At 35.0% G+C, this 15692-nt stretch overlaps 1 protein-coding gene across 2 annotated transcripts in view; it reads left to right on the plus strand.

Moving 5' to 3' along the window:
* Window positions 1-15463, plus strand: part of LOC138825019 (alpha-1,3-mannosyl-glycoprotein 4-beta-N-acetylglucosaminyltransferase A) — a 96169-nt gene extending 80706 nt beyond the window's left edge. For both annotated transcript variants that reach the window (XM_070019373.1, XM_070019374.1), the window contains exons 8-15: window positions 1078-1192; window positions 3193-3323; window positions 3879-3986; window positions 4092-4285; window positions 10751-10829; window positions 11450-11516; window positions 14064-14176; window positions 14285-15463. In XM_070019373.1, the coding sequence (XP_069875474.1) occupies window positions 1078-1192; window positions 3193-3323; window positions 3879-3986; window positions 4092-4285; window positions 10751-10829; window positions 11450-11516; window positions 14064-14176; window positions 14285-14311 (834 nt within the window). In that variant the 3' untranslated portion in view covers window positions 14312-15463. The remainder of the gene's footprint in view (window positions 1-1077; window positions 1193-3192; window positions 3324-3878; window positions 3987-4091; window positions 4286-10750; window positions 10830-11449; window positions 11517-14063; window positions 14177-14284) is intronic.
* Window positions 15464-15692: the final 229 nt, after the last annotated feature.

Below are 15692 nucleotides of genomic sequence, written 5' to 3' on the forward strand. Positions count from 1 at the left end.
ACAGAACTAATTAGAGTAAAACTGATGACATTTGAGTAAATGAATTGTATCTGAGTGCTGGCAGGGATCTCTTCTGTGAGTATGCTGGAAGATCTGGATGATGGATATTCAGGACTTCACTGTATTGTTTCCTACAGTTGCATGTGAATCTATATGTGTATATATATGTGTATATATGTATATATGTGTGTATATATATATGTATATATACATATATAACATAATATTCTATACAATGTATTATATATATGTGTGTGTATATATATATAAAATTTGATGCTAGTCCTGGGGCTTGAAATCAGGGCCTGGGCGTTGTCCCTACGTTTTTTTTTGCTCAAGGCACTTAACCACTTGAGCCACAATTCTACTTCCAGCTTTTTAGGTAGTTAATTTGTGGTACAGAGTCTTATGGGCTTTCTTACCTGGGCTGCCTTTGAACCATGATCCTCAGCTCTCTGCCTCCTCAGTAGGTGGGGTTACATGCAGGAGCCACTGGGCATGGTTTTAAAACTTGATGAGAGTTCAGTGGAAAAGTGCTTGCCTAGCACGCATGAGACTGTGAGTTCTATTTCCAGCTTTGTTAAATAGGTGGCGATGGAAGACTTATATACGCATCTGTGTCAATAACAAAAGATGTCTGTCTAGCTGGCACAAACCAACTTTTATGTTGGTGAACTCAGCTATCGAGGTACAAGTAGGAAAATGAAGGGACCTGGCCTGTGAGTAGGTATGGGTTTATGTAAAAAGGACAAAAATGTAAATGCTTACAAAATTTATTTTTCTTCAAAAGATGTAAAGATAGTGTGGAATCTTCTTGAGCATTATAAAATGTAAAAAAAAAAAGGAGCAATTCACAGGATTACATTGTTATTTTCCACAGTTAAGGAGTGGTTTAATTGACCTACAGAAAGCATCTTATTTTCCACATTTCTTTTTAATTACTTCTGAGTTTTAATTTTCATTTTAGGCCATTGTTTGTTTATTTTCATGATGAAAATATGATTTTCCCATAATATATTCTTCTATCTGTATCTTTTCCTCCAATTTGATTTATTAATGATGTCCTATTTTCTCTAGCTTGAAGATGATATTATTGTAAAACAGAATTATTTTAATACTATAAAAAATTTTGCACTTCAACTTTCTTCTGAGGAATGGATGATTCTAGAGTTTTCCCAGCTAGGCTTTATTGGTAAGAAAATTTTCTTACTCATTTACTTTTCTAAATAACCAAGCTTCAGAACATTAAGCTAATTGTCTTTTCTGTCCTAAAACTTTTTTCTTTCTTTCTTTTTTTTTTTTTTTAACTCTGGGCCTGGGCACTGCCCCTAAGTTCTTCAGTTCAAGGCGAGTGCTTTATCACTTGAGCTACAGCATCATTTCTGGTTTTCTGGTGGTTAATTGGAGATAATAGTCCATGGACTTTCCTGTCCAGGCTGGCTTTGAACTGTGATTCTCAGATCTCAGCCTCCTGAGTAGTTAGGATTACAGGTATGAACCACAGTACCTGTTAAAGCTTTTTTCTATGGAAATGGATTTCTGAGAAAAATTTAACTTAGGTAAAACTCTTTGTATAAAATGATGAAAATGAACAAGACAGAATTTGGAGGTTGCTAAGGTTCTCTGGAGAGAATTACAAGTTCTCTAGAGAGTTGCTTATGCCAATCACAGTCCTGGAAACACATGGGATTTTTCTTTTCTTTCTTTCTTTCTTTTTTTTTTTTTTTTGCCTGTCATGGGGCTTGAACTCAGGGCCTGGACTGTCTCTGAGATTCTTTGGCTCAAGGCTAGTGCTCTACCACTTGAGCCACAGTGCCATTTCAGGTTTTTTTTTTTAATGTGGCACTAAAGAATCGAACCTGTGGCTTCATGCATGCTAGGCAAGCATTCTACCACTGAGCCACATTCCTAGCCCCTGGGATTTTTATTAATGTATGAATTCTTGATATTTTATTCACTGTGTGAAGTTCTCATTGAGTGGTTACTTTTTTTTTTCTTTCATTAACTAGTTGGGATGCTCATTTTAAGAACTTTTGGAGGCTAATTTTCTAAATTCAGCTATGAAAAAGAATGTTTAAAGCTGAAGAAATGAAAGAATTTACAAATGTTTAAAAATACTCAGAAGTCAGCTAGTAGTGGCTTACCTCTGTAATCCTGGCTACTCAGGAAGCTGAGAACTATGGATCAAGATTGAGAGCCTGCCTGGTCAGATAAATCTGAGAGACCTTATCTCTAATTAGCCAGCAAAATGCTGAAACTGGGGGCATGATTCACATAGTAAAGTGCCAGCCATGAGCAAAAAAGCCAAGAAAGAATGTGAGGCCTTGAGTTCAGACCCCAATACAAGCACAAAACAAAACAACAATAAAAACCACACTCAAACTAGATAAAGTGATGTTCAACTGATCCCAGCTACTTGGAGGTAGACAACTGTCTGTAAAACACTAAAACAAAAAGGACTCGGGGGAATGGCTCACATGGTGGAATACTTGCCTAGTAAATATGAAACCCAGTTTTTGAGGAGGAAAAAAAAGTAAGACCTGGTCATGGTAGCACATACTCTGTCTAAAAACAACTAAGGCTTTTAGTATAATGCTTGCCTGTCATGTGCAAGGGATCTGGGTTTGATCCCTAGCGCTGCAACAAACAAAACCTAAAAATATAACACAGTAGTATTCTTGAATAGTACTGCCTATAGTACTTTGCAGAGAGTTTAATGTTAGTACTTGGGCTGTAGTTCAGTGGTAAGAACACTTGCTTAGCATGTGTGAAGGCCTGAGTTCTGTCCCCAGCACCAAAATAAAATAAAACTTACTTGAGATTTAGGAAATACCTCTGCTTTTGAAATGTTCAATGAAAACAAAATGAAGAGACGTTTTTGTTGTTTTGCTCCTCATTTATTGATTTTTATATCTTTTTAAAATAAATCTAAACCTCTCAAGTTCTTTTATGGGAAGCATCTCAGTAAGATGTGAAAGCAAAAACTTGCTTGCTATTTCCATTCCAATCCTATGAGTCAGTAGGTTGTAACTTTTGTAATAGTTTCAGAAATTCACTGTCTACCAGATGACAGTTGAAGAGAATGTTTAGCTAAAGCATGTTTGTTTGCTTTTGATAACTGTTCATGATGACTGATAGTTGAAAACTCTAAAGTTTCTTTATTACAGCTATTGACTGGGAATATCTTTTCAGGTAAAATGTTTCAAGCACCAGATCTCACTCTGATTGTAGAATTCATCTTTATGTTCTATAAGGAGAAACCCATTGATTGGCTATTGGACCATATTCTCTGGGTGAAAGTCTGCAACCCTGAAAAAGATGCAGTAAGTGAATTCTTCCTGAAGGTGGAAAGGAGCTACTTTTCTATATTTAACTTACAGAAGGGACTTTTAGGGAAGTTGCAGGGGCGGGAGGAGCAAGTAGGAGAAAAATAAGGGAAAGGGTAATAGGTTTGAAAAGAAATGTGTTTATTATCTTATATAACTAACACATCTGCACATCACTTTGACGATTAAAAAATTATAAAAAAAAAAAAGAGGTCTGGGAAATTGGCTCAGTGGTAGAGTGCTTGCCTCACATGCATGAGGCCCTGGGTTTGATTCCTCAGCACCACATAAGCAGAAAAAAGCCGGAAGTGGCGCTATGGCTCAAGTGGTAGAGCGCTAGCCTTGAGCTGAAGAGCTGAGGGACAGTGTCCAGGCCCAGAGTTCAGACCCCACGACCAGACCCCAAAAATTTTTTTTATAAAAAAAGAAAAAGAGATATGTGAAAGGACAGAAACAGCAATAAAAGGATAAATAGATCCAGAAAAAAGATTTCAGCTAATTATATAATAATGATGTCTTTTCCCCCCCTCCCCAATATTTTTTTATGTTTAGAAACATTGTGATAGACAGAAAGCAAATCTACGAATTCGATTCAGACCTTCCCTTTTCCAACACGTTGGTCTGCATTCATCACTGTCTGGGAAAATTCAGAAACTCACGGTTGGTTGTTTCTGATGGATGTACAATTTATTATTTAGTGTGGAACTGTTACTTTTCTTCTTAAATATAAATGCTATTTAGTGCAAATATATTCTCTCCCCCTAGGATAAAGATTACATGAAACCATTACTTCTTAAAATCCATGTAAACCCACCTGCAGAGGTGTCCACTTCCTTGAAAGTTTACCAGGGACATACACTGGAGAAAACATACATGGGAGAGGATTTCTTCTGGGCTATCACCCCGACAGCCGGAGACTACATCCTGTTTAAATTTGACAAGCCAGTTAATGTAGAAAGGTTGGTAACTATTGAAGTATATTTGGTCTTAGATTTCAGACCTAGATTTCACAGTAATATTTCTAATGTAATTCGTGATAGGATTTTTGTGCATTACAGATGTGAAGAGATAACAGTTCTTAAAATGTTGGGTTATAAATTATATTTAATACAACTAATTAGTTGTATAAAAGCCATGTTTTCAGATATAATGTCAGCATTGAACACATTTAGTAGATTCTCTTGATATTTCTGGGCTTACATTTAATGAACTTTTTTAGTATTAAAGCATAGTCTCTCAAAAATCTCTAATAGTTTTCATGTCTACATTAGTCAGTTTTATTGTCACCATGATTAAATGTCTGACACAAACCACTTAAGGGACAAAGAATGTATTTTAGCTGGTGGCTCAGAGGGTTCATTCTGTGCTTACTTATCCCATTGTGAGAAAGAACGTTATGGCACCATGTCAGGAAGCAGAGAGTGAGTGAGGGACTGTGGACCAGGTTACTACCTAGAGACATGTCCCCACTGACATACTTCCACGAGTCCACATTTTCTGAAGTTTCTAGAACCTCTCAAAATGACATTAGCAGAGAACCAATTGTTCAACACATAAGCCTTGGGGGAACATTTCATATTCAAACCGTACCGATGCTCTTATCTCAGACAAATACTTAGACCCTTAGAACAAGTTGATTATCTCAGCAATTTGGTTGAAGTGACAAATTTGATATACTATGACTATTCCTGATATACTATGACTACTTGATGGCATTTATAACTTTTATTTTGTTTTTAATATTTGTGTTTAGTTTACAAAGTTTAGGACTTTTTTTTCTCCATTTTTTTAATATAGCAATCATGGTTCATGATTCTTTCAGCCTTTTATTTTTTGCTTCTGGGTATACTTAACAGAATGTAGTGGAATATTTAATAGAATGAGGTTTACTATCCTGTAACATGGAAATGCCCATTGGCTTTTGTATGTTCATGCTGTTCGTGCTTTCTTATTTGCTGAACTTGTTTAGATTGGGAATTTTTGATAGATTCCTATCAGCCTCAAACAAGAATAGTTTTATCTTTTTTCTTCTCCTATCTATATGCCTTTTACTTCTTTCACTTATTGCAGAGACCGGATCTGCAGTGTTATGTTGACTGACAGTAGTGAGAGAAGGCATCCTTTCTTCTTGATAGCAGGGGAAATGTATTAAACATACAATTAGCTGGATGAGTCAGGTTGTTTGTTTTGATGATACTGGCATTTAAACTTGGGCTTTGCACTCTCTTATCACTTCACCTAATGTTACACTTTCTAGGTGGCACTGAGGTTTTCATTGTGAATAATTGCCTGGTGAATACTTAAATTTTTTTATTATAAAGATACTGCACAGAGGGGTTATAGTTACATGAGTATATTTCCTATCCTCCTTTGTTTTTCTCCTGCCATACCTTCCCTCCCTCCCTCCCAACTCCTCCCTCTCCTCCCCCCAAGTTGTAAAGTTTGTTTTCAACATAGTGTCTTATAAGCCTCATTGTTAAAATGTGTCAACCTGTATCCTTGTTTCAGCATTTTGTTATTTCCCTTCCCCTCCCCAAATTAGAAAAATGTATATATAAGATGCAGGGCACTGGAATCAACTACAGGGACAACAGGGGTTATACCATAGGGGAAGAACATACAAAAGAAACAAAACATAGTACATTAAAAACAACAGCGACAAAGATAAAACCTCTTATGTCCCTATCTTGGGATTCATTTCCTTTATCATCTTACATGGTCTTATGAACATAACTTTTGACCTTTTCTGCTTGTCTGGTAAGATTATCCTAGATGTATACTAGTTATTGCAAATAAGGGAAACCATGGAACCTATATTTTTTGGGTCTGTCTTACTTCACTTAATATAATTTTTTCCAACTCTTTCCATTTCCTAACCAATGGGGCAATGTCATTCTTTCTGATGGAGGCATAGAATTCCATTGTGTGTGTGTGTATGTGTGTATATATGTGTATATATATATATGTATATATGTATATACATATGTACGTATATACATATATATATATATACAACATATACATATATGTAGATGTATATATGTATATACACATATACATATATATATGTATATACACATATTCATATATACACACACACCACATTTCCTTGATCCACTTATCTAATGAGGGAAATCTGGGTTGGTCCTTTAGCTTTAGTATGGCCTTGTTTGTTACAGTTTGGGTTAATGTCCAGAAGTGGGATTGCTGCGTCATAGAGGGGAGCTCTATGTGGAATCTTTTGAGGAACCTCCATACTGCTTTCCAAAGTGGCTGAACAAGTTTACACTCCCACCAACAATGCAGTAGGGTTCCCTTTTGGCCACATCCCCTCCAGCATCTGTTGTTATTAGATTTCTAACTGAGGTGAGGTGGAATCTCAATGTTGTTTTGATTTGCATTTCTTTTATGGCTAGAGAATTTGAGTATTTACTCATAGGTCTATTGGCCATTCTTATTTCTTCTTCAGAGAAGTCTTTAAGTCTTTAGCCCACTTATTAATTGGGTGGTGGTTTCTTTGAGGATTTAATTTTTTTGAGTTCAAAGTATATTTTAGATATAAGGACCTTGTCTGTCGTGACTAGTGAAGATCTTCTCCCAATCCATGGGCTTTCTATTGATATTGCTAGCTATGTCCTTTGCCAAGCAGAAGCTCTGCAGTTTTATGTAATCTCATTTGTCCAACCTTTCTTTTTTTGTGTGTGTGTTTCTGGGTCTTTATTTAAAAAAAATTGGCCTGTACCAAGGAGCCCTAGTTTCTCCTTTTCCTTCCTGTAATGTTTTCGTGTAATGCTTTTATTTTGATCCATTTGGAGTTGATTCTGGTGCAGGGTGAGATCTAGCTTTAGTTTCCTACAGATGTTTAACCAATTTTGCCAGCACCATTTCTGGTGAACACTTTTTAATCAGTCTTCTAATCTCTAGGTTATGTCCATGTGTACCCTACTATACCTTCCACTAACTACCATTTATAACTATTACTTGGCTATTTTTTAATATGAAGGGTACTTTTTATTCTTATAAAATCCTTGGAACAGTCATGATAGGAAAGACTATGACATTTAGGCTTGAAAACTAACTCAACTTTCTAAAGATGAAAATTCTAGAAAATAAGGTGTTTCTTACTCTTAACCTAAATTTTTAACTAGTTAATATAACTAAAGTTAGATTTATACTTTGTCCTCTCTATTTCCTACTCTTCCCACTAGTTAGTGTTCATTGTCAGAATGTAATAACATTATACTCAGATCCAAAATGTATTTTAGATTATGACAATATATTATAGAATTATTCTTTACGTGTTTTCTAACAATGACAAGTTGAATTTTTCAGATGTTTGAGAGAGGTTAATTTTCAAATGCCAGAATTCTTTGTATTACATAAAGGTAATCTTTGTGGTGGAGGAGGTGGCTGCTGGGATTTAAACTCAGGGCTTTGCACTTTCTGGGCCCCAGGCAAGTGTTTTACCACTGACCCATATCCCAAACCTAAAACTAGTCTTTGAACTCACATGACTTGTGAGTGTCCTAGTAAAAACTTTCTCTGATACAAGGCACTATGGTGCTATGGTTAAGATACTTTGGTAAGAATTTTGTGTTTTTAAAGCATTGTATTAATCTTGCTAGCTATGTCTTTTGCCATGCAGAAGCTCTGCAGTTTAATATAGTCCCATTTATCCAAACTTACTTTAAGAAAGTTTTGGTATGTGCCAAGGAGCTCTAGTTTCTCCTATTCTTTCTGTAATATTTTCAGGGTTACTGCTTTCACTTCAGAGTCTTTGATCCATTTGGAATTGATTCTGGTGTGCGTGATATATAAGGATCTAACCTAAGATTTCTACTCATGTATGGCCAATTCTACTAGTACCATTTGTTGAAGAGGCTGTCTTTCTTCCATACTTTTTTTGGGGGGAGGGGACTCCCTTATCAAGGATTGGGTGGCCATAGATCTGTGGGTTTATTCCTGGGTCTTTACTTCTATTCCAATTGTCCTCAGGCCTGTTCTTGTGCCAGTACCAAGCTGTCTTTATTGCTACAGCTTTGTAATAGAGTATTGATAATCTTCCAGCACTGTTCTTCCTGCTAAGGATTCCTTTTGCTATTCAGGGTCTTTTATTATTCCATATGAAGTTTTGGATTGCTTCTATTTCATTAGAGAATCATGTTGAGATATTGATAGGTATTGCATTGAATTTGTAGATCGCCTTTGACAGTATTGCCATTTTCATGATGTTAAATCCTCCCAATCCAGGAGCATGGGAGGTTTTTCCACTTTCTTAGCTCTGCTTTAATTTCCTTTTTCAGGTTTTTAAAGTTTTCATTATAGAGGTCCTTCACTTCTTTGGTTAAGTTGGGAGAAAGTCTTTACTAGCCATACAACAGACAAGGGCCTCATATCTAAAATATAATTAGAGCTCAAAAAATCAAATCCCCCAAAACAAATCCTCTAAGAAACAAACACCCTATTAACAAGTGGGCTAAAAACTTAAAGAGAGACTTATTTAAAGAGGACACAAAATGACCAATAGACATATGAAGAAATGATCAACATCTCTGGCCATAAAAGAAATGCAAATCAAAACAACATTGAGATTGCACCTTACCCCAGTTAGAATGACCATTATCAAGAAATCTAATAACAATAGACGGCTGGAGGGTATGTGGCCAAAAAGGAACACTACTGCACTGTTGGTGGAAGTATGAAACAAGTTTACACTCCACAGTATAGAGGTTCTTCAAAAGACTAAACATAAAGTTACTAAACACAGAACTAGATGAGTGAATGTCTCATGTTGGAGAGGACTCTATGGATGAGACAGGAATTTCTCTTGAACAAGCAATCCTACTTCTGGAAATTTACTTAAATGACCACAAACAAAGCCACGCTAAAGATACCAGCACAACCGTGCTCATTGTATCATTATTTACCATAGCTGAGATATAGAACTAACCCAGATGCCCCTATATAAATGAATGGGTCAAGAAGATTTATACATACACAATGGAGTTCTGTGCCTCCATCAGAAAGAATTACATTGTCCCATTAGTACAGAAATGAAAAGACCTGGAAAAAATTATATTAAGTGAAGAAAACCAGGCTCAAAGAATTACAGGTTGCATGGTTTCCCTTATTTGTAATAACTAGAATATGTCTAGCAGGGGATCACAATAGCCCAATCACTAAGTGCATAGGACCATACATTATGAAGCGTATCAAAAGGAACTCAAAGATACGGAAAAAGAGGTTCTTTTTATGTCCTGTATGCAGTTAATTTTTATTTTTTTCTTTCTGCTTTTGTTTTCTATACCCTTTGTCTTATATATAAGATTATCTGATCCGTGGAAGGGAAAGGGAATCACAGAAACAGCAGGACAAAGGATGAATTAATGCAACAGTGATACTCACTAGACAACTATATTGGAAATGAACTTTAAACTGGGAGGAGGGAAGTGGAGTGAGGAGTGGTAAGCAGAAGAAAATGAGAGAGGGGGGTAACAGAAGAAATGTACTCGTTACCTTACTTCTGTAACTGTAACCCCTCTGTTCATCATCTTTACAATAAGTAAAAAATATTTTTTAAAAAGCATTCTAAACAGATAAAATTATTGTCATTCTGGGTTTTTTTTTAAAGTCTTTTAAGTACATTGTTATGTTAGATTACAAATATTTCAGCGTCTGGCAGAAAGAATTAATGCATTTCCCTATGGGTTTTATCCTCCAGTTTTTAAGTTCCTGTCTTTTCCAGTGAACTGAAATTCAGAATTCTTAACTTGTGCTTTCAAGTTCTACTATTGTTGGTTCTGTGAAGTTAAGAATTCCATTTGGGGAAGGGAAAAAACAAATGGCTTAAATAGGTAGGCAGGTTGACCCATAGCAACAATGAGATGTATAAGACGCTATGTCAAAAAACTAACTTTACAATTTAGACGGCAGGGGGTAGGGGTGGGTAGCTGAGGAGGTGGGAGGGAAGGGATGGTAGGGGAAAAACAAAGGAGGAGGCAACAATGCTGGATAAGAAATGTACTCATTACCTTGCTCAGGTGATTGTAACCCCTCTGTATGGTATTTTCACAATAAAAAACTTAATTAAAAGAAAAGTAGGAATTGGTGCTGTGGCTCAAGTAGTAGAGCACTGGTCTTGAGCTGAAGAGCTCAGCGTCAGCACCCAGGCCAGTTCAAACCCCATGACCGACCAAAAAAAAAAAAGAAGAGTCCGTGTGGGCAAATAAATAGTATAGCTTCTAGAAGATTTTATACTTGCACCATCAAAGTTATAGATTTACCAAAAAAGTGTTAGAAATCTTCTACTTGCAAAACTTCAATAAAACTACTTTCCATAAAAAAAAAAAATCTGTGTGTGTTTTCTTGACTCTTTGTAAAAATCTGTTTTGACTCACTTTGAACATTTTCTGTCTGTATTTCAGCTATTTATTCCATAGTGGCAACCAAGAACATCCAGGAGACATTCTGTTAAACACAACTGTGGATGTTTTGCCTTTAAAGGTATGACTATTTCTCTGACTTTTTGCTGAGGACCAAACCAGGGAGGCTTAGTTTGAGGGTAGTCTATTTATGAGATGAGTAAATGTCTCATGATGGAGAGGACTCTAGGGATGGCACAGAAATTTCTTTTGACATGTGGACCACTTGGTTGTAATATACCCACCTGCTTCATTCACAGAGCCTTCATATCATTTCCTATTGGAAAATACTGTGGATGTTTACGCTAGTAAATGAATCATAATTTTACCTCAGTGTTTTCTTCCTATTTGTATTTTGAATTCACAAACCATGTAGGCATCTTAATGCCTGTTGATAGATAAACAAAGTTAATTTACTAGTCAGTAAAGGAATACACATATTTTTTTCCAAGTTAACACATAGTTCTTTACCTCTATATATTTTAAATAGGAAATAATGTTGTACTGATTTATTACGACTTTTTTCAACCATTAGTATTTTAATGTACAGAACACTTTTACTGGCGTACTTTTAGGCTTTGAGACAGAGGTTCCCTTTCTCTGTTTAGAGATTATTATTTAACAAAGGTTCTAGACAGATAAGTGAATTATATTTGTTTTAAATAGAAATAACTACTTTTAAAATGAATACTTTTATTTTAGAGTGAAGGTTTGGAAATAAGCAAAGAAACCAAAGAGAAACGATTAGAAGATGGCTACTTCAGAATAGGTAATGTCTAGGAAAATGTACTCCTTTTTTCTGGACTTGTTCCTAAAGTAATTTTCAGTTATTTACAGATGTTAATAAATTTGCTGAAAGTATTTTAATGAAGGTGGTTATACTATTTATTTGCTCACATGGACTCAGCTATTAAGTTTTTGTTAGACACAGGAAATGAATATTCTGACCTGCCCTACTTCATAGTTCTTACCTGACTGGTAAGCTTGCTGTAGTTTTTGAGCTTAGGACAAGATTCAAATTTTCCCAAATAAGAGCCCTCACACATTATCATCACTGTGAAACTTAGTTTTTGCTGCAAACCTTGTTTCTTCATGAAGTCTATCTAAAATAGTGCTTCCATACAGAACTATGGTGTCCAGTCACTTTGGTGGCAGTCAGCGTTGTTAATTGTAATACTGAACCCTTCTACACTTCTCATGATATCAAACGTAATAGGAAGCATACAAATTTATTGTCAGGACATCTTCTAAGTCAGAACAATATGCCCAGTAGAGATTTTGGACCTCAGTGAAAATGAAAAAGAAATTTCCATTTTTCAAAATCCATTTAATGGCAACTATTTCCCCAGTTGTCAAGTGGAAGTGATTTATGTATAGTGAAGTAATATGCCAGAAGGTGAATATGAGTGAGGTTTAATTAATTCTATAAATAACTTCCAGGAGATGAATATGCTTCATTTAGACCAAGTTTGTGGATTGGCATCAGTACTTGGCTGTCTCTAAGCTGTGATAGGACATTTCAAAGGTAGATCAGCATTAATGTGAACATTTGATGACAGGGAAACAATAACTTTGCACTTTTAGTGAAATGTTATCTTAAGGAAAAGGAATTGCATTCTTCTTAGTACATATACACACTTGTTTATTTATATTTAAAATATACTTGTGTTAATGTATATTGAATTAAATCAATAAAATTTGGGGAAATTGCATTTTCTCTTTCTGTATGGAAATACCAATCTAATATCTTCAGTTTCCTTTTGGCTTATACAGACTGCCCTTTAAGGAAAGGTTGCCAACCCCTGGCCTGGAGAAATTTTCCCCAGAAGGAAACCATTTTCTTGTCACTTTTCTGAGCACTTTTTTTTCTTGTTTTTTTAAAAATATATATTTTATTATTATTGTAGAGGTAAAGTACAGAAGGGTTACAGTTACGTAAGTCAGGTAGTGGGTACATTTCTTTTTTAACCATATCAGCTCTTTCCTCATTCATAGTTTTTCCCTCCTGTCCCTACAAGATGTTCAGTTCATTTTCCACATACTGTTTAGTGAGAACCACTGTTGTCTTCGTTCCACCTTTTTTATGCCTTTTTTACCCTCCCAAAGACAAAAGGAAAAGAACAAAAACAGCAACAACAAAATATATCATTTTCTTGAAGTTCATTTCACTAAATATTATTTTATATGCTCATATGAACATAGTTACTGAGCCATTGGGATCCACTCCTATGAATATCCACCTTTGGTCTCACTGTGGTATACGTAGAGACCGGTATAACATCAAATTACACCTCGCCCCTGCTAGAATGGCCATTATTAAGAAAACTAACATGCTGGTGGGGATATGGGCAGAAGGGAACCCTACTGCACTGTTGGTGGGAATGTAAACTTGTTCCACCATTCTGGAAAGCAGTATGGAGGTTCCTTGAAAGACTAAACATGGAGCTTCCCTATTAACCACCAGTTCCACTCCTGGGCATTTATCCAGTAGAACACAATGCCACATTAAAGCGACCAGCACCATGTTCATTGAGACATTGTTTACCAAAGCTAAGATATGGAATCAACGTAGATGCCCCTCAGTAGATGAAGAGATCAAGAAAATGTTGTGTTACATGATGTAATTCTGTGCTTCCATCAGAAAGAATGATATTGTACCATGTGTAAGAACCTGGAAAGACTTGGAAAACATTATATTAAAGTAAGCCACACCCAAAGAAACAGGTTGCTTCATTTCCTTCATTTTTTTTAGGATATTATTCCTCCATCAAGACGAATTAAGTACAGTAGAAGTTCTTGGTCCCTGTTCCTACAAGGGAGTGTTCTTAGCTTCTCGTTTTTGACAGTACTTTATGTGACAATTGCATGATGTGCCCTTGAAAAGTATCCCTGCTCAAGGTTAACTGACTGAAACACTGAAGTTGGTCACTACTCACTTATCCTTCAAAGTAGTCAGACAGAGTGATGTTACAAATTAGATTTTGGTACACAATTTGTTAAAAATCTGTAGGTTAAAAATTGTTGAAGCCAGAAAAAAATAATTTTTTAAAATTTACAATAAATAAAAGTATACCTCTGCCTAATAAGCTGGTTGTTTCAATGTTTTTAGGCATACAGTACATTAGTGTCTATAGAAATAGTGTATATATTAGTATATATAGAAAAATTGAAAGTTGAATAAAAGTAGAAAAAGGGGAAATCATTTATTCACTGTCTAAAGATGCCTATTAGAAATACTTTGGTGAATTCCCTCTTGCTTTCAGCCAGTGATATGTGTTCATCTCATAGCTAACAAATACTCATTTTTGCCTTGAAGGAAAATTTGAGAATGGTGTTGCAGAAGGAATGGTGGACCGTAGATTAAATCCCATTTCAGCCTTTCGACTTTCAGTTATTCACAATTCTGCTGTGTGGGCCATTCTTAATGAGGTAAGAATAAATCAGTGAAACTGCTAGCTACTATATGCTCATTAGGCCTTAATTTTGCATGTAAGGACTTTGTAAAATTAACTGCTTTATCATTATTTTCTGTTTCAGATTCATATAAAGAAAATCACCAATTGATCTTCTAAGGAACCAATAAATACTTTCCTCCCCCTTGAACCTGTCATTTAAAGATAGTTAAGCATGTACCTTTTTTAAAAAAAACAAACAAACTTGAATACTACCTCTTGTGAAATCTACTGTAGATATGACAATTGTCATTTCCACTTGGAAAGTAAACCTCCCATGGATAATTGTATTCATTTGAAACTCAGCTGTCCTCCAATTTTAACTTGTCACAAACATTTTACAATTATGACAGCCTGTTAATATGACTTGTACTATTTTGGTATTATACTAATACATAAGAGTTGTACATATTGTTACATTCCTTAAATTTGAGAAAAACTAATGTTAAATACATTTTATGAAGGGGGCACTTTTGATGTTCATTTATTTTACTATTATAGACCCTCTTTTATAGATTATCAGGGATGATATATATATATATATATATATATAAATATATAAATACACATAAAATGTTATGGAGTTAATTTATTAGAAATACTTAAAAGTACATATTTTTGTGCAGTAAATTTTTGAATCAATACTTTTTTTGAAAACAAGTTACCTTGCTTTTTTAAGTTCTTTCTATATTTTTCTTTGGAAATGCAAACATTACAGATCAATTCCATTTTTCAACTGCACTGCCATTTAAGGTTGATTATAGGTGGATTTCTTAACTTGAAGTACTTTTATAATTGCTGTGATTCTGAAAAAAATATTTTCAATGGCATTTATCATTCCTTAAAGCTAAGATTTTAAAGACCAATGTTCTTCCTGAGGGTTATTTTACTGTATTGTATATGGCATGTGACCACAGAAAACCAGTCTGATAAATTTCAGTGTTTTCAGTATGATGCCCTCAGCCTGAATCACCATTCACTTCACCCATTACATTTCCTCTGGTGTGGCAGATGAGACTCTTTTTTCCTTTTTAATCTTTGTTTTTAATCTGTGAGTCAGATACATTGTTTCCTGTTCATTCTTTTATATCTTCAAGTCTAGTTCTGACTGTTTTCTAGGCAATGCTACTGTATGAATCAATAATGGATATAATTTTAAAGAAAAACAAAATTGTAATATTGGTTTTTGGTGAAAGGTATTGTAGCAGTTGTATGTTTTCCAAGATGATTTATTCTATTGCATTATATAAACTGACAAATCCTATGTCCAAGTGAGTGCTTATTACTCCTAAACAGTCAATTTCAAATAGTCAAATTTCAAATGTATAAAAAAAATGTTATCAAATACTACTAGTTACATGAAGATGCTTCAACAATCAGTAATCTTTACAAAAGTATTTCATTTTAAATAATTATAAATTCTCACACTGGTTCCAAGCCAGTCTGCTTTGACAAAACCAGTAGGTTGCAGGTGTCTTGCCAATGTTGAGCCC

The sequence above is a fragment of the Dipodomys merriami genome, unplaced genomic scaffold (assembly GCF_024711535.1).
Source record: "Dipodomys merriami isolate MVZ:Mamm:240054 unplaced genomic scaffold, mDipMer1.0.p SCAF_1315, whole genome shotgun sequence".
NCBI classification, from domain to species: Eukaryota; Metazoa; Chordata; class Mammalia; order Rodentia; family Heteromyidae; genus Dipodomys; species Dipodomys merriami.